Source organism: Oratosquilla oratoria, chromosome 12, assembly GCF_046742065.1.
Source record: "Oratosquilla oratoria isolate Oo_2021 chromosome 12, ASM4674206v1, whole genome shotgun sequence".
Taxonomy (NCBI): domain Eukaryota; kingdom Metazoa; phylum Arthropoda; class Malacostraca; order Stomatopoda; family Squillidae; genus Oratosquilla; species Oratosquilla oratoria.
The window spans coordinates 71,602,682-71,622,681 of record NC_134788.1 but is presented as its reverse complement, the minus strand read 5'-3'; the positions used below and the strand labels follow the sequence as shown (position 1 = coordinate 71,622,681).

General features: G+C 38.5%; 4 protein-coding genes across 8 annotated transcripts in view; 2 read left to right on the top strand and 2 right to left on the bottom strand.

Moving 5' to 3' along the window:
* The window catches only part of LOC143032008 (uncharacterized), a 74,197-nt gene extending 67,552 nt beyond the window's left edge, over positions 1–6,645 (bottom strand). For 3 of the 4 annotated variants that reach the window (XM_076196471.1, XM_076196469.1, XM_076196470.1), the window contains exons 1-3: positions 6,412–6,552; positions 5,267–5,356; positions 4,863–5,150 (exon numbers count right to left, since the gene is read on the bottom strand). In XM_076196471.1, the coding sequence (XP_076052586.1) occupies positions 4,930–5,150; positions 5,267–5,356; positions 6,412–6,472 (372 nt within the window). In that variant the 5' untranslated portion in view covers positions 6,473–6,552 and the 3' untranslated portion in view covers positions 4,863–4,929. Of the gene's footprint in view, positions 1–4,862; positions 5,151–5,266; positions 5,357–6,411 lie in introns of all 4 variants that reach the window. The other variant, XM_076196472.1, reaches the window with a different exon arrangement.
* The window catches only part of LOC143032005 (uncharacterized), a 529,471-nt gene that overhangs the window by 302,563 nt on the left and 206,908 nt on the right, over positions 1–20,000 (top strand). The window lies entirely within an intron of this gene.
* Positions 1–20,000, bottom strand: part of LOC143032009 (large ribosomal subunit protein mL43-like) — a 320,821-nt gene that overhangs the window by 153,623 nt on the left and 147,198 nt on the right. The gene's annotated exons all lie outside the window — the stretch shown is intronic.
* Positions 10,315–17,479, top strand: LOC143032004 (kunitz-type serine protease inhibitor-like). Its single transcript, XM_076196449.1, has 2 exons — positions 10,315–10,448; positions 17,257–17,479. Exons 1-2 carry the CDS (start codon positions 10,388–10,390, stop codon positions 17,445–17,447), a joined length of 252 nt encoding a protein of 83 aa, XP_076052564.1. The 5' UTR covers positions 10,315–10,387; the 3' UTR covers positions 17,448–17,479.

The following is a 20,000-nucleotide window of genomic DNA, read 5'->3' as shown; positions in this document are numbered from 1 at the left end:
TAATCATAGTAATAATAAAATGATAAACAAAAACTATGATAATGTAAATAACAAATAAAATATATAAATAAACGCAGAGGTATAGTTGAATAATGAATAAACAGGTAAATAGTAAATAACAATAAATTGACATATAACTAATAATAATTGAAAATCAAACAGACAAATGATAAAAAAAAATGAAATAAATTATAATCATTACAGCATCTTGCTTAGGTCTTTATCTAAATGATTCTTAAAGCTTCAAACTGAATTACATTGCACTACCTGTGCAGGAAGTTTATTCCATTCATTAACGGTTGGCAAAGTTGTTTTTACCTACTTCCAAATTGAATCTATTTCCGGACAGTTTGAGACCATTGTTTCTTGTCTGATTCTCATTCAATGCGAAAATTTTGTCTGAGTTTACAGACACGAGCATGTCAATGCTTTTGTGTAATTATCAAGTCGTGTCACTTTATAAATTTCTCACAGGCTTCCACAGGTAGATAGAATTACCTAGAATAAGTATTTGTAGGAAACGAGGTGATATGATTTGGATGCTAGATTTCTGTGGAACAGTAAATCATAAGACTTGAGTTTGTAATGGGGCCTGTGGTTCTCGGGCCGTGTCGGGGGATCCGTGGCCGCCTCAAGGTCTTTTATTCAACGGGGACAGATAGTCGTCCCATTGCCAACACAATCTTCCACCTAGCCTTTTGCCTGAAGAGACCCACCCACCCCGAAGTAGCAGAGGGCTCGATGTCACAGAGGTCTTGCTAGGGTATGTTCGATCAGGGCACTGGTTATGCAAAGTCATCTCCAGTGCTTCAAGGAAGGGCCCTTGTATCCGCCGCCCAGACGACAGGGAGATGATTCTCCTTAACGTCCGTTTTGTGGAAACGCACCTTTGAAGTAACTCCCCTACCATAAAAAACTTGGACTCCAGCAGCAGACACACTAGTCGGGCTGTCTGCGCGATCAAGGTGATCTGGATGTGAGCGAGATGAATAGACTTCTCTCTCGCCGGGTCCTTTCCCATAACTTGGATTCACGACACAGGGGATGTGTGCGTACAAGCCAGTGTATACACACACACACACATACATACACACATACACAGACACGTATGCACGTACAACTATTGTATTGTTTTTGTGGAGGCACTACACAGCGACACGTACATAACTGATTATTTGCCGCAGTAAAATATTTTTTTAAGTAAGATCGACAAGTTGTGATGAAGAGAGAGAATGAGAGACGTGACCACACATACACACACACACACACACACACACACACACACACACACACACACACACACACACACACACACACACACACAGACACAGACACACACACACACACACACACACACACACACACACACACACACACACACACACACACACACACACACACACGCGCGGTGGCGGATTGGTAAGGCACTGACCTCACAAGCCGGAGAACCGGGGTTCGATTCCCCGGCCGGGCGGAGACAAGTTGGGTTTGTCTCCTTTCACGTGTAGCCCCTGTTCACCTAGCAGCGAGTAGGTACGGGACGTTAGTCAAGGAGTTGTGACCTTGCATTCCCGGTGTGTGGAGTGTGAGTGGTCTCAGACCTACCCAGAGATCTGCTAATAATGAGCTCTGAGCTCATTGCCGTAGGGTGGTGTCTGGCTGTCTCGAAAAGAGGCTGCAGCAGATCCAAGGTGAATACACACACACACACATACACACACACACACACACATACACATACACACACACACATGCACACACGCACTCTCACACATACACACACACACACACACACACGCGCGCGCGCGCATATATATATATATATCTATATGTATATATATATACATATATATGTATATACATATATATATGTATATATATATATATATCATTAAAATGAATGGCAAGCTTGTTATGACAGAGCTTCTTGTCGTATTTTTCTCTCTTTCTTAGAGTGATCTTGCCTTCTGTAGGCAGTAACCTTAATAAATCTCCGTATGTCATGTTGTGGAATAACATACATAATCTATAAATAAGCCAAAACGCGTTTTCACACCTCTTGGTGCTTCCTCAGTGGCAGGTACGAATCTAAGGGCTGGGCTGGTGTGTGTGTGGGTATATATGGGACAGGCTGTGGGATTTTGTCTAGTCGTCGGTGTGGGATTTTGTCTGGTCGTCGATGTGGGATTTTGTCTGGTTGGCGTCGCCGGAGCTCCGTGTCGTTCTGTAGGTTGGAGGGTGGCGTGCATCTGTGTTTTTTGTCTCATTTTCACTGGGGAATGATCTTCTCACACTTGGTAGGATTTTTAAGTCCTCGAGTTGGGTATTCATTCCCGGGGATAGATCCTTGATATACAAAGCCTCTAATATAGGTAAACGTCGTGGGTCTTTGTTGTGATCTATAATCTCCGTATTCTGGGTTAGGTCTTCTCTTCTTAATTTTGCCTGATGGACTTCGCTATGATGATTTTTAGGTGCTCCTGAGTTTAGGTGTTATGACAGACGATATGTGTGTGTGTGTGTGTGTGTGTGTGTGTGTGTGTGTGTGTGTGTGTGTGTGTGTGTGTGTGTGTGTGTGTGTGTGTGTGTGTGTTTTCATGAAATAACAGTTGCCGACAAGACTGAAGAGTTAAACACCATATGAGGACGGAGCCTTCATTTGCACGACGTTGAAAGAGTGGGGGATGGGTGCCACAGAAATTGGAAAAGCCATCTGTCGGCAGACATGATAAAAGGAAAATTTTCACCAGGTGATAGGGGAGAAAAAGGGGTTTATTCGTGTGGTTTTGTGCCACACTTGTTTATCCATTTTGAGGCACTTAAACGATCATGCCCATTGTCCCCCTAGGATCGAGAACTCGTCACTCTAGAATCTAAAGAATTTCTGTGAGCCCTATTTGGGCCGCAATATTAGAGTCTAAAGAATAAGACCGACTTGTGGTAAAGGTAGTAATTCGAACAGTATTTAGGTTGGATTTTTTTCGACACCAGGTAAAAAACTGTTCCCAGGGCAACACACGGATGCGAACTCAACATAGCCTGAGTGGAGGACCTTCGGCGGGAGGGAGGACGTTCGGGCTCGGTTCCTTCCGGTACTCAGGTGTCCCGACCCGGTGACACTGAGGGCAGTGGTTCCCAACGCTGACGAAGAAGAGTTCATAAGTTTCTGTCACCGTGAGTGCCACATGTTGTCTGTCCATGGCATTCTTTGTGGAGCGGTGGTTCGCAAACTGGGCTTCTGGGAGCCCCCAAGTAACTGCACCATCTTCCGAGACGGGGGTCAGACCAGGAACCCGAAGAAGTTCGTAAATACAGCACGATTTCATTCAGTATTGATATGACTTGTTGTAGGTAAAGAGACAACAGTTTATAAATTAGTAAAGTATCTATTTAAAAGAGGCCACAATATCTTCCAAGAAGATCCACAGACAAAAAACTAATGCTAATTAGTGGATTCCAAACTAATATTTTAGTATTGAAATGGTATCCTGGGTGCTCAGAAACAGTATAACATAAGCCAAGAGGGTGGGAACCATTAGCGGAGGGGATGGAGGAAGTCGAGGAACTTCGCAGTCCCCCAAGAACTTACTTGAGAAATTCTTCTTCACCACCAGGGTTCCTCTCCTCTTTTTTCCTCATCTTCATTATTGGTCTCGTCTACTACAACAGAGGCTCTCAACCAGGGGGCGTGCACGTGACCCATACAAGGTGATTTTAAGGTTCCAGAAGGGAGGGAGGTACATTTTGAGTTAGGCAAATCCGTAAATGGAGAGGGTTGGGGAATGATATTTTGAGATATAATGAAAAGTATGGTGAAGGAGCTAAGAAGGGTCGAGAACTCCATGCAAGAAGGAAGTATGTTACCAACATGTTCGTGACACAAGTTTGGTTGTAGAGTGTGAGCCTGACTTCATCCAACTCGGTGTCACAACCCTTGATGACACAAACATTGGGAATCATCTTAGTATGGCTCGAGTTCAATAAAGATTTTAGTAGAGGTTAAGAATTCATAGCCTCTCTGCCAGAGAACTCCCATGTATTGATCTTGTAGAGGCAATATTTCTAATACCATTAAAAGTGACAGCTCTCCTGTACTTGTAATATCAACCAAAGATTCTGTAGATCTCTTTGGGCACATGGACTCTCAATCTGTTTTCTTTATTACCCCAGACTTATGCACTACTGTTCTTTGGTCTCCTGGAGATGAATGGGGGCGATAGGTGGTAACGGACATGGAACTGCCTAGCACAGGCCTTATGATCTCTTGTATTGTCCTCCATTCTTGTGTTATATTCTTGATTGTAAAGAGTGAATTGTATCGATGAACATCTACTAACTACCACTAATTTTCTGTTCAAGGTCCCCGTTTGTTCGAGGTATTGGATGCCAAGGATTCTATTGGTGGGTGGCCCCTTCTATCACGTGCGGTGCCCTTCCCTTGGGGGTCAATGTGGGCCGGCCGGCCCCACCAGACCAGTGAGGTGCTAGGGCCATGTCTCCCAGGTGGGTGGGGAGTAATCGAGAAGGAATATCCCGGAAATAATTGAAAATGTCGCCGGTAATATCATAAATTGCCTGAACATAAGAATGAAGAAGACTGCAAGAGACCATAAGGCCTACACTAGGTAGTTCCTTGTCCAATATATGTCATTCCCATCCATAAAGTTATCTAACCTTCTTAAAAAAAAAAAAACCGATTGATTCAGTGCTCAATACTACATCAAGGTTACTAAGTCTATTCCATTCGTTGACCACTCTATTGATAAACTACATCTTGCCTATTTCTTTCTTAAATCTAAAATTTCCAATTTAAATCCATTACTGTGAGTCCTGACCTATTTGTCTTAATATGATGACCTTACCTTCATCACCCTTGTTAAAGCCCTTTGCTCACTGGAACACCTCTACTGGACCACCCCTGAGTCTCCGCTAATCCTCGCAGGCCCCCTTGCACTCCTCGAGCGTCTCGAAGTTGTTACTGTTGCCTCCACAGCCGCCGTAGACGAAATCCCGGCACCGGCCCATTTCGACGTCGAACCCGAAACGTTCCTCTATGCTGTCGCAAGGACCGATGTCGAATTTCTGGTAGCAGACATCGTCCTTTCGCGCAGATCTTCCTGGGCGGCGGAGAGGGAGTGTCTCGTTGATGTCTGCATAGTGAAGAGAGAGTGTAAGCGTGGTGGCGGTCACGCATTCACGCTGGTAAAATCAATCACTCAATCAATCAATACGTGAATATCTATCTATCCAGTTTATTGACACTCACCTAAGCAGGCTCCCGGGGAGCACTTGGTCTCTCCCCTAATACAGAAACAGACGCTACAGGGCAACACCCGGATGGCGCCTTCTTCGCATCCTAGACAGCGAAAGAGAAACAGTCACAGATTCACGAATATTCATTTCGGGTCAAAATAAAAAAGTCTCTCTAGGTTGCACTGCATCCTAGCCTGAACTATGTAAGTGTATACTTTGTTCTATGAGTGTGCTTTTTTTGTTTATACAAAAATCTCCCTACTCGAAAGAGGAGGGGCTTGCCTATACAGTCCCAACGCAGCATGGGTCAGTTTTGGGTGTCAGCAATCATTCATGTGGATATATAACAAATAAGTGGATAAATGAATAAGTAAATAAATGAATTGATAAATGAGTTACTAAAGAAAATGTTCCTTTAGGATTTTAAGTAGTACTTCATTAGCCAGAGTGTCAAACAACCCTGCACCTAGATTAAGTTTTATTAGTACAGAGTGCAGAGAACCAGACGGATCATAAACATGTAAGCTATCACGCATACAAAGAGATGGTTGTCAGATACAACCGCACTGATTGTTGTTTTAGATTTTCTAACAACACACACCCCTGCGGATCAGAGTCACACAAGCTCACTTTATTACTGGAGACTCATTTCCGTTCGAAAGAAAATGCCACTTTTATTTTTTCCTGCTATCCCTTTCTACTGTCCTGTTTAAATCTTTCTTTTGTCACCTCAATGACTCCATCTTTTCAACGCAATTTTGTCCCTAAAGTTAGAGGTGAGTGACAACCTGTGCCTTGTCACTAACTGTTCTTCCTTGCAAAGAATTCCGTGCTGCAGATAACACGGAAAAGAGTCGAGGCCACTCTCAAGGACATCTCTGCTCACCGCGATCCTGCACAACCTAACGGCACACTACAGACGACGCCTCTATTCTTTGTACCGCTAAAGTTTTATGAACGTTTATTGGTGCGCGGAAGTACGGGACACGGAGTTAAAGAAACTCATTGAAAGGAACGAATAAGACTTTTTTGTGTGTTTGATAACAGACACATGGACCGGAATATGATTTAGTTGCAGAAATAGATAAGTCTTTCATTAAACTTTTTTTTTCAAGTTGGTGACATTATAACATAGCTGCAGTGATTTTATCGACTTACCGATGGCAGAGTCCACAGACCAGAAGAAAAATATAATTAGTGTGTATACACAGGCCCGCATGATTTAGAGATTATTGCCCCCGTCGTGGGCAAAGGTGTGCTTTGATGGTCTGTCCACTACTGACGTCGTATTGCTTTACCTTCGCGTATGAACAAAACACGCCCAAGTTTCCAGATACCGCTAACTTCTCACCTATTTTCTTTTTTCAATTTGTATTTTTTAAACATTTTTGGCTTATACTCAATAGTCGTCTGTACATGTATACATTTTCCACATACACATTCTACAATTGGGTTGATAGTGGATTATAAAAACGTCAACAGGCACCTAAGTTGTTGCCATCTTGACAATCTGTAAACGTCACAAAAATCATGTAAAGGCGAGAATTATTTTCATGCAAAATCAGTTACTGCCCGGATGGTGGTGAGTATAGGAGGGTCAGGACTGTTTTAGCCTCAAGACATTTTGGTCCATAATGAGGTCGGATGACGAAAGAGAAAGAAAGAAAAAATTGCTTTTGGTATTCATTCAAATGAATTTTAGAGCCTTGGAATGAATTACATTCAATCGCCTCGACTTCTCGAGTTGAAGCTTATTCCAATCATCGATGACTCACATGGTGACATTTTGTCTACCTTCTTGTAGGTTAAATCTACGTCCTTAAATGTTTCTCTTCCGGTTTGTTTTCAGTATGAAAAAGTTTTAAATTTTGGCTATAAATTCTCTTTACAATTTGAATAGGATATATGACCTTCCCGTGAGTTTGTACTTTCTTTTAAAAAGAATAGGTTCAAATGTCTTAAACTGGTTTAGTATGATCTATTTCTTAGATTTGGTACGAGCACAAGCACCCGTTGTTGCCCAGGGGTATATATTAATCACTTAAGTCTAGCCAAACCTAAAGAAACAATTTTACAGATCTACTCGCGGTAACTCAGTGGATATCGTGTCGAACTCATGAACAGGTGGTCGTGAATTCAAATCCCGGGATCCGCCGCAGGCTATGTCGCATCGATTCCCGACAGTTCTGACCAGGCAAGAAAGCGAGCCAACATCGAAAAAAAAAACAGCGCCTTATCGCAACTGATAGGGCTTTCTCACTTTCCACTGCGTGGGGTGGGTGGGATGGTGGCGACTCTTTCCTCTAATGATGACTCTTTCCTCTGTCCCGCTGCACCGGCTGATCACCGTGAGAAACCGTGGCATTATGGACGCTGGAGTTTTCAACTAATAATATTTTTGAAGCCACGCCCCCTTAACACTGTTCATAGCCCTCAAGACCTGTTTCGTTTAAAAAGCACCCTGGCACCCCTCTTGTATGCATGTGAGTTATAGGCAATCTAATTTCCCTTGCTAGTATTCTCTTAGCATTCATGTTAAGTATGGGTTCTCTACCTTCAATTCTGAAGTAGCAACCCTTTTTCTATCAAGACCTAATGCGGCACTTCCGTAGCATGTATGCTACGATGGTATCTGTAAGCTATTTTGAAATCCGAGGGTTTATGTAATTTGTGAACAGACAGACAGATAGAAAGTGCCATTTCTATAGCAGGTGGTTTTTGTGGCTCACCGCTCTAGTCTACCAATGTCTGAGATTTGGGGACAATAAGGAAATAACATATTCCAGGTATGGACGGACTGGTGATCTATGTAACTACTTGACGATAGCTAGACTTTTAGTTCAAAATATAGCTCTCCGAATCCCAGTAATTTACTTGCTTTCTCTGAGGCAGAAATATAATACTTGGATTACTCAAGGAAGTAACAAATGACTACACTTGTATAGTTTTTATTCCCCGCTTCGGGTAATGTTTTTCCAGATAGCTTGGAGTTCCATGTAAATAATTGTCAGCGTAAGTTTTATGCAGTCAATGTTTTAGGAACTTGAATTACATCCTTACTGATCAGACTCACGCAGTAGTCTTTCATGACTGAAGACTCACATTTACAAAACATTGCAATACCCTTTAGTGGACTGCTATGTACCGTCTTTTTACAAGGACACATTCATGTTCTTAACTACTAATCCAGCCTAGCTTATCCCGTGGATGCTGACTTATGGCTTCCTCCCTTTCCCCCGACATGTGATGTTAGGTGAACATTGATAGGAGACTGGAGACCTAGTGCCTCAGTTCTGTCTATGAATTGCTGTGTCTCCTATTTCGAGCGAAGATACATCTTCTTGATAAGCCTCCACGCGGCTACAATTTGCTCTATACACTGGATTCCACACAACCCACCCTCAAGTATCTCTCCATCCCCCCATCCCACTCCCACTCCGCCCAGAGAAGCCACCGGTTTTCCCCACTTGACTTCCGGGAATCGATTGCAAGTTTTCCTGGTTGGGGAATATTTTTTTTAACACACTGGGCTCAATTGTATTAACGATACGATTATACCTGAGGTATTGTTGCACTTGCCAAATTCAATTCACGGAATCGTATTTCTGTTGTTTTACTACAATTACTCTGTAAGAAATATTAATTGAACGTCTGGCAATGTAGCCCTTGACATTCCAATAAAGTTACAGACTGTTGCCTCTGACTATGTTGTATTTCATTGCATTGGAGTTTTTGACTAGATCAATTCAGAAATACTACAGTTGCGTGGTTTAGGAATAGCGAAATCGCCCTTGGGTCCTCTGTTCCTCCCCCAATATGAATAGTCATGTGAGTGGCGTAGCTACCCATGAAAGAGCATTATTTTATCATTATTATTATTATTATTATTTTCAGTTAAAACGTCATTATCATGGTGGGTGATTTGGTCATACATCATTTGACAAAGTTTTATTACTTCAGAATACTGAAAAAAACATAAATACTCATTCCCTTGTCTGTGCCACTTGTCATGTAGTAATTTTCTCATTTTTGAACCTGAACAGTGGTAATCATTGTAATATTTTCATAGAACTGGGTTTCTCTACTGATTGCAATCCAGTGGGAAAAAAATCATTATTTCAATAGGTAAAAAACAACAACAACAACTTTTGTTTCAAAGAGACAATCTTTCATATCTCTAGTACTACCCCATAATTCATTTAAGACATTCATCGCCAATTCTGAATTCGAAAACTCGGTCAACAGTATCTTCGGCAATTCATGACCGGACACACTGTCACCTCTTGTTGTTGGTGACTTGTAATAACCAACACCACCCGACGATTACATTGATACAGGTACATTTTCACATTCAAACACCTAAAGGGACTCAGGCGGGATTAAGTCTGATACAGCACCGTTTTTTTTTTTTTTGTTATCTGTAGTTGCCCTTCCAATAGTTGTATATATGCGTATTTAATTTAACAATCACCTTTGACTTAGGCATACAATTATGTGTTCTCTCATTGAATAACAGGGCACAGAGCTACTCGATATGATGGCTGTAATTCCTGTAGTCTTCTGTCTGGATCTCTTTAAATTATGAGATTAATAAGCTTAGAAAAACAAATCCAGAAGAAGTAGTAATTGAATGACAAAGAAATTACACAGAATAAGTATAACAAAAAGGATAATAAAACAAAACAAGGGAAAAGATAGGGCGCGCAGTATAAAAAAAAACCTTGATGTGTGTATTACCGTAGAAAAACTACATTCTATGACTGTTTGGATGAAAAATAACATGAAAATCTGGTTTCGACAATATACAAGCGGCGCTTGCTATGACGTCACGTCGTCATTCCTGGAAGGCAAGATCCGTTCTAATTGCTAAAATGCTAAAGTTGCCTCCTAAAGAATTTTTCCTTTTTTGAATTTCAAATTGTTGAGAAAACTAACAATATATTATTTCTACTAGTAAACATAAATATATTTACTACAACCAAAGGAAGTATCAGGGTTTGCAGGAAAGGAAGTCTAGAAATTTCCAACAAATGACGCATTGGCAACAAGCCAACTTCTTATATATACAGCGCCCGAGCATTTCCAGGACGCAGACGTTGACCTCAGCTCAAACAGTGGAGTTGTCCTCGTGAAGATGAAGTCTCCTTCTCTGGTTCTCATCGTGGCATTCATCTGCTGCAGCTTCTTAGTTTCACGTGAGTAGAGTCTCGATCGCAATTGGACAAAGAGGCACCATCGCAATAATTTTACTAAGAGAATAAGCAAATTTGCACAAGTGATCCCTACTTTGTTTACATGTCGCCTCAGAGTAGCCGATATACTTTATTTTTGATGGTTTATTCCGTGCCCCACTCCGCCGTGGAAGCAACGATCTCCAGGGCCGAGCCACAAGTGTTGATGGCGTTGTAGGCTTCAGTAAATAAGTGTGTCTTTCACTTTTCCATTGGAATTTCTCTGTTGTTACTGTTCTTGACATCCTCAGGTAGAGTGTCATTGAGCCTTCCAGCAATCCTTACAAACGCTTCGAAATTATTTCTTGAGTCCTCCAGTGTACGCCGTTCCACACAATGTCTAAATGTCATAACAGTATCCAGATTGAAGTCTTTCAATAGGTCACGAATATATTCTGGTTTAACAAACTTCAATGTCTGATAAGTCATGACATACTGTACATTATTAAACAATGCGTGCCTTCAATAGTAGCCAATGCAAAGTTACAAGAGCTGGTGTTATTTTTGTGGAGATAGAACATTGATTAATGTTGTAACTCTATTCATAGCAACTTGCAGCTTCTTAAAGACATAATCAGTCACTCCATAGTAGAGTGAATCGTAGCAATCCAAATAACTTGACATATAATATCATTGTGGTCTTTTTATCTAAATGTTTCCGGAGAAATACAATGGTTCTTGAATGGTGTCCTGCTGTCCTTACAAATTGGTGTTTTTGATCTTTGAATGACAAACTATCGTCTATTATTACTCCCAAGTCCGGAAGTGTTTATCTCACTCCCATATTGGTACAGTTTATTCGAAGTCTAGAAAAATCAATCTCTTGATGACATCATTCTTCCCCACAGTTAAACATTCGGTTTTATATTTATTCAGCTTCAGCTGTTTGGCTTCCATCCATTTATTAACATCTTCCATTATCTTGCTCACTCAGTGGTATATAACACTGTCATAGGCAAGGCAGCTTATACATAAGAGATCGGATGACCGTGATGGGGCAAATGTCCAGGAGGCATTGAATGTCAATGAAGGACCAAATGTCAATATAGAGAAAGGTGTCAATAAAGAACAAAATGATAATGTAAGGCATGATGTTGGAACTCAAAACGTGTCAAAAGGAAATAATCACTAGTTTCTAAATACAATGTACTTTAATGCTCGCAGTATTAGGAACAAATTCCAAGAAATATAGGCGTATGTCAAAAGCGAAAATCTCCATATGATAGGAATAACCGAGACATGGTTAAATGATGGAGAGTTTGAAGCTGAATTTAATATTGCGGGATTTAAACTCTTTCAACAGGATAGAAAGCACAAGAAAGGTAGGGGTGTTCTGTTGTACGTTAAAAACAATGTCCATGCCTGTGTTTTAGAGAAAGTGAAACAGGATGCATATGATAGTTTGTGGGTAGAATCAACCCAAACAAATGGTCAAAAAATAATGTAGGTTTAATATATAGGCAAAAAAACATTATAATTAGCAAACAACAAAATGTTGTTTCAAGAACTGTCTAGTTTCTGAAACCGGGACTTATTGATAATGGGTAATTTCAATTTTACTGATATTGATTGGATGACCCTTGAACATGGCCATATAGGTAGTCGCTTGATAGATTTTCTCGGCGACAACTACTTAGCTCAGCATGTAAAAGAGCCCACAAGACATGGAAATTACTCGACCTATTGATCACTAGCCATGAAAGCATGATAACCGATGTAAAAATTGATGAAACTATTGCAAGTAGCGATCACAACTTAGATTCAAACTGCTAAATTTTTTAGCATAGATACTTGTGTTTCTAAAGTATCCAAAATCAGTAAAGCTCAGTTCATAGGACTACGTCAGGAGCTTCAGCTTACAGATTGGGAGGCAACATTAAACGAAATACCTGTAGATCAGATGTGGGAAATGTTTCTAAATACGCTTAATAAGATTATTCATACTTACACCCCGTTTAAGGACAGACGCCCCCCAAATCAGGCTCGCCCAAAATGGCTCGACAAAGAAACTGAAAAAAATTATAGCTAAAAAGCTATAGGCTTATAAGAAATACAAGTGCTCGGGTGCACCTAATGACTATCAAAGTTATGTAATAATACAGAGAGATTAAAGAAATGATAATAAAAAAAACGAAAGCAACAATACGAAATGAATATCGCTGATAAACCCAAAGAGAATCCCAAATAATTCTATAGTCACATAAGAGATAAAAAGGTTATTAGGAACTACATTGATTCACTATTATATACTGACGGTCAACTTGAATATTCAAATGAAGGAATATTTCATATTTCAAACAACTATTTTAGCTCAGTATTTGTAAACATACACCTCAAAGCAAACTCCAAACTGAAACCTGTGAAAAGTCTAGAGTGAACTTACTACGGTAAATATAACAAAAGAAGAAATTAAAAGATGTATAGAGAAACTCAAAGTTAATAAAACACCAGGGCCTGACGGTTGGTATCCAAGAATTTTGAAGGAAATGAAAAATGAGATTGTTGTTCCATTAGAAATTATTTGCAAGAAAGCCATCATACCCAAAGAACTACAGGCCTATAAGCGTGGCTTCAATCGTAGGGAAAATGATTGAAACTATCATCAGAGATGCTATCGAGCATCATTTAGAAAGTAACTGTATGCTAAATGATAGCCAGCATGGATTTAGACGGAAACGTTCTTGCGTGACTAACTTACTCGAATTCTACAACACACTAATCTCGAATTATGACAAAAGAAACAATATAGATTTAATACATCTAGACTTTGCAAAAGCTTTTGATACCGTCCCCAACGAAAGGCTACTTACTAAATTAGCTTCACACGGAGTAAGTGGTAACCTATTAAGTTGGACTAGAAATTGATTGAATGATCGAAAACATAGAGTTGTTTTAAATGGCAAAATTTCTAGATTGAAAAATGTTACGAGTGGAGTTCCTCAGGATTCCGTTCTTGGGCAACTTCTATTCATAGTATATATAAGTGATATAGACCAAGGACTAAAATCTATTGTCCCTAAATTTGCTGATGATACAAAACTGTGCGGAATGGCAAATGATCAACTAAATCAACTAGATATTCAAGAAGATTTAGATAAGTTACAGCAATGGTCTGAAAAGTGGCTAATGAAATTTAACATAAGTAAATGCAAGGATATGCACATAGGTAAACATAAGAGTATGTACGATTACATGTTATTTGGAAATTTGTTAACAAAAGTGGATAGTGAAAAGAACATCGGCGTTATTATCAGTAACGATCTCAAATCATCTAAGCAGTGTATTTCAGCCTCTGAGGAAGCAAATAAGATTCTAGGACTGATTGCGCTATCTCTTGACTTCAAAAGTCAATCTCTCATTAATAAGCTATATAAACCGTTAATTCGTCCATATTTGGAATCTGCTGTTTCCGTATGGTCACCGAATCTCATTAAAGACTTTGACAGACTGGAATAAGTACAACGGCGAGCCACAAAACTGATTCCAAATATCAAAAATGAATCATACGAAAATAAACTAAAACATATGAATCTGTTTTCCCTAAAAAAGTGTAGACTCAGAGGTGACTTGATACAAGTCTTAAGATTCTAAAGGGAATTGACATCAAAAGTGACAAATTATTCACATTGAATGAGAATGTGATAAGAAATAGGGGTCTGAAAATGTCAGGAAATAGATTTGATTTGGAAATGGGAAGAAACAACTTCGCCAACCGTGTAGTTAATGAATGGAATAAACTCCCTGCAGAGACAGTGCAATGTAGTTCAGTTCGAAGATTTAATAATCATTTAGATAAACACCTAAGCAAGATGCTGTAATGCCTGCCATTTGTTTTATGTTATTTGTTTGTTATTACTTGTCTGTTTGTTTATTATTATTTGCTTGATTTTCATTTATTGTTAGTTATCTATCAATTTATTATTATTTACTATTTACCTGTTTGTTTATTATTTAACTATACTTCTGCATTTATTTATTCTATTTATTATCATTTATATTATATATATATATATATATATATATATATATATATATATATATATATATATATATATATTATCATTGTTATAATTCTTTTTCCGCATCCGACCAAGTTATGGACCAAAAGGTCTCCTGTCAATATGCTTCGCCTTTGTAATCCTTTGTAATCCTTTTTGTCAAATGGATTTGGGAAACGAAGAACGGACGGCACTTTCTGCTTAGACATATTGAAAGTGGGATAAGATAACAACCCACCCCGTAGTGACATCAAGGTAAAAACAAAGAAAATACATACAGTTGATAATGGCAATCGCAATGAAAACACTCATCGAATCGGATGAATGGATTTCCTGAAAGTACGTAAAAAATATAATACACTCTGATACACACAGCAAGAGCGTTCTTGATATAATCTAAATTATTCACAAGGCACGTAATTACCGCAACTCTCATTGAATCACAATTAAAGAGCTTAAAAAATCACAATTCACAACGGAATAATTGTAAGAAAAAAGTCTCTCATAAACATCAACAATGTAAACGTGACCGCACAGGAGTAACTATACATGAAATATAAAAATGTCATCAAATGACATCAAAACATAAGCAACACGACGTAAACAAACATGGCCACCAACAAAGCAACATGCCTGACCAGAAGAGTAATTATATATCAAACATTAAAATTCCGAGAAAATACACTACAGCATTGCATGCATAAACGGAAAAAATAGTAAAAGGCTAAACACAATGCAAAACACTGAAAGGAGCCAGTCATTGGAGAAGGCAGTGAATGCAATAAATGTCCGAGAGGATTACGTAGATATAATATTGTTCAGATATCCTATTCTATCCGGGCTCCAGGTTTACAGTCGACACATTTAGGAACAAGATACGATCCTTTCAATAACGGAGATGACGAAAGGAAAGCAAAGTTCGAGCAACAGACAGTATGCCGGAAAACTACATGAAAAAAAAGATAATAATAATAATCTGACGCGCTCGTAGAATACTGTTCCTTTGCCCAATTTTTATAAAAAAAAAAAATACGATCCTTTGAATAACAGAGATGACGAAAAGAAAGCAAAGTTCGAGCAGCAGACAGTATGCCGGAAAACCACATAAAATAATAATAATAATAATAATAATAATAATAATAATAATAATAATAATAATAATAATAATAATAATAATAATAATAATAATAATAATAATAATAATAATAATAATAATAATAATAATAATAATAATAATAATAATAATAATAATAATAATAATAATAATAATAATAATAATAATAATAATAATAATAATTAATAATAATAATGATAATAATAATAATAATAATAATAATAATAATAATAATAATAATAATAATAATAATAATAATAATAATAATAATAATAATAATAATAATAATAATAATAATAATAATAATAATAATAATAATAATAATAATAATAATAATAATAATAATAATAATAATAATAATAATCTGACGCGCTCGGAGAATACTGTTCCTTTGCCCAATTAAAAAAAAAAAGGGACTAGTATGAATTGGTCCAAAACACTCGATATAAACACCTGGCTGAAAAAAAGGGAGGAAATACAAACACACGATGCCACGACACCGACTAGCGAGAGATCTCGAATTTTCAAAGTTCCAAAGTAGAATTCAGAACACGTTAGAGGATAAAATCAAATGTTCACAATATTGTTTTACACGCTGCCACCATATCTATTATGGTGGCTAATTGAAACCAAATAAGTACCGAATAATGTATTTATCACGAGTCGAAAAGCACCACAATTACAATATACGTTTACAACATGGAGGTGAGTTAGCAACTGCCTCGCGTGGGTATTCTAAGTGAAAGTGCGAGAAAGCTCTCAAGCAGAACACTTGGTTCGTACAACATGTCCATTTTACAAACACTAAACACAAATAATGTACACAATTATAACAATGTACAACAACTTTAATAAATCTATATTAGGGGAAAATATATCTCCCGATCTAATAATATATACACATTATATTCACAATTACATGGTGCTATACACGTATACCACAACATGCCCACCATTTCCAAACACACTCCGAGCTCATCGATGAACAAATTTACTCTCGAAGTTGGTGGTCTGTACGGAACAGTAAATGTACATTTTGCTCTCCCAGTTTCACAGCAAACTTACATATGCTCACAACCCCCTCTCCCTCCTCTCAGGCACTTCTATCCTGGTTTCCTTATATCAATTCGGAAGAAACATTCCCATTATACCACATTTTCTGTTGCCCTGAGGACTGTGTAAAGAACAAGAAAAAAAAATCTGGGTAATCGTCGTCACTTCCCGATTCTTAGAAGTATCATAATAACTTAACCAGGTTTCCGGTAGTGCTAAAACATCCAAATTACTTTCATTTACAATATCCTGGATATCAAACGTCTTATTTCCGACTGACTGAACATTCAGTAGACCACATTTTATCTATCTTTTGGTGTTGGTAGCCATGATCAGTACTATTACGGATCCTTTCTATCTCACTGCAGAACTGAGCAACACTGGTTATTCGCAAAATAATCCACTCCATTCATCTTAAATCTCAGACAGTTTATACACTTCTTCTCAGTGGCCTCACAATCGTTGGACTTGTAGTTTTCTGCACATTTATAACAGTAAGGGTCATATAATACTCTCATCATTCTACATGCATTGTGGATGTAAATCATGTAAATCTCAGCATTTTCATAGCTGACCACTAATCCCTGATATTCTTTGCATTTTTCAGGTGCTTCGGCCTCGCCTGGTCATCACTGCTATCTTCCCCCAGATCCAGGCCCATGTTATGCAAATTTTCCTCGGTACTTCTTCAACCCAAGGTCTAGGAGGTGCCAGAGGTTTTCCTATGGCGGCTGCGAAGGAAATGCCAACAATTATGAGAACTATTATGCTTGCCGATATTCCTGTGGTCGTTATTAGAGACATATAAATAAATGACGCTAGATATATAATCGCCTGTTTGTTTCCTTTCTATACGAAGAATAACGGCGTGTAACACTTGCCACCCACAACGATACCCAAGCCGGATCTTGTGAAAGATAGATTCCGGCCTTCTAACAGGAGGTAGGTGGATGGCCTCATGCCTAATAACGAGGTGGTACCACTATGCTGAGTCTGAAGTGTTAGAAAAGCTGCCATGGTCGCCCTTGGCCATCAATCTGGCTTTATTGGTGGTGACGCCCTTGATATGAGTGATCGTGGGCGCTAGGGGGAGTGATATCCTCTTGAACTTCGTCGCTGCCTTGGCAGCAGCATCCGCAACAGTGTTCTTTGGAATCCTAATATGACTTGGGTCCCAGTGATACCTTGCAGGCCTCTTTTATCGGTGAGAGAGGTTCAGCGAGTCTGGATTGACATCGTTAAGTAGACTTCATCCGTTGTCTTCCCTGGCTGGATGACGTCAGCAGCACTCCTTGAGTCTCTGTTGATCACAACTGCCCATCAGAGAGGACCTGATCCAGGGCCTGGGAGATGGCACCAAGCTCTGTCTGCAGAGTGGAGCTGCCATTGCTTTTCTTGTGGTGGTTTGTCATACAGGATGGTCTGGTGTGATATATATTGATGGGTTTTGTTTTATAGCTTTGCTCCAAGTTCGAATAGGTATAAATTAGACAACACCATGTTAGAGAAAATAGAATAGTGAAAAGGACTTGGAAACATTAGTGATTCCCTGCTTTAAATCCAGGAAACATTGCTCTAGTACCAGGAATAGGGCTAAACGAGCAGCATTAGGATTTATTATCTTTTATCACTAGGACGGTTACAAGAGACACCTAAGTTGTTGCTGCCTACCATCTTGACAATCTTATATATATTTGTCACGAGCATAATTACCCGTTGTTGCCCAGGGGTAGATATTAATCAATTTAGTGTAGCTAAACATAAAAAAAAAAAAAATACAGACCTCCTCGCTGTTCATAACATTCAAGCCTTGGTTTGCTTAAAAAACATCCTGGCACCCCACTTATATGCATGTGAGTTATAGGCTATCTAATTTTCCTTGCCAGTACTCCCTTAGTATTCATGTTAAGTATGGGTTCTGAAGGGGCAACCTTTTTTTCTATCAAAACGTAATGCGGTACTTCTTTAGCATGTATGCTACGATGGCATGTGTAAGCTATTTTGAAATCCGAGGGTGTATGTGATTCGTGAACAGACAGACAGACAGAAAGTACCATTTGTATAGCAGGTGGGTTTTGTGGCTCGCCGCTCTAGTCTATTAATGTCTGAGATTTTGGAACAATACGGATACAACATATTCCAGGTATGGACGGACTGGTGATCTATATAACAATTTGGCAATAGTTAGACTTTTAGTTCAAAATATAGTTCTCCGAATCCCAGTAATCTATTTGCTTTCTCCGAGGCAGAAATATAATACTTGGATTATTCAAGAAAGTAACAAATGACTACACTTAAGTTGTTTTCATTCTCCACTCATGGTAACGTTTTTTCAGATAGCTTGGAGTTCCATGTAAGTCATTATCAGCATAAAGTTTATGCAGTCAATGTTTTAGGAACTTGAATTACATCCTTACTGATCAGACTCACGCAGTAGTCTTTCATGACTAAAGGCACATCTTTACAAAGGAAATCAATCAATCAATCAATCAATCAATCAGTCAGTCAAAATAATGGTGATCGTATCTAATTTCTACCATTTCTCCGTTCACTTAACTTTCATAAAATTCTCCTTTATGGCTCCTTTTCGGGGCAATAGTTTTTCCAGGGATAGAAACATTGTTGTTTTTTACTTATGAAAATATAATTTGTCTTAATTTTACAAATGTCGATACGATTCGAGTGATCATTTGTTATTTCACAGAACTTAGCTCTGTCAATGAATTTTGAGACAGCAGATTTAATTTGACAAATTCTTGATGCAATGTTCTGAAAAGTGGCCAATGAAATTTAACACGAGTAAATGCAAGGTAATGCACATAGGTAAAAACAACAGTAAGCACGATTACAAGTTTTTTGGAAATTCGTTAACAAAAGTGGCTAGTGAAAAAGATCTCGGCGTAATTATCAGTAACGACCTCAAATCATCCAAGCAGTGTATTTCAGCCTCTGAGAAAGCAAATAAGATTTTAGGACTAATTGCGCGATCTTTTGATTTCAAAAGCTCATCACTCATTAACAAGCTATATAAATCGTTAGTTCGTCCACATTTGGAATATGCTGTTTCTGTATGGTTACCGAATCTCATTAAAGACATTGACAGACTGGAAAAAGTACAACGGCGAGCCACAAAACTGATTCCAAATATCAAAAATAAATCATACGAAAATCGACTAAAACATATGAATCTGTTTTCCCTAAAAAAAACGTAGACTCAGAGGTGACTTGATACAGGTCTTTAAGATTCTAAAGGGAATTGACATCAAAAGTGACAAAATTTTCACATTGAATGAGAGTCGGAAAAAGAAACAATGGTTTCAAACTATCCGGAAATAGATTCAATTTGGAGAT

Bases quoted from the DNA above. Each gene is read 5' to 3' on its own strand.
- LOC143032004 (XM_076196449.1), top strand. From the start codon at position 10,388: ATGAAGTCTCCTTCTCTGGTTCTCATCGTGGCATTCATCTGCTGCAGC. The intron at 10,449-17,256 runs GTGAGTAGAGTC...TGCATTTTTCAG, and splicing joins CTGCAGCTTCTTAGTTTCAC to GTGCTTCGGCCTCGCCTGGT.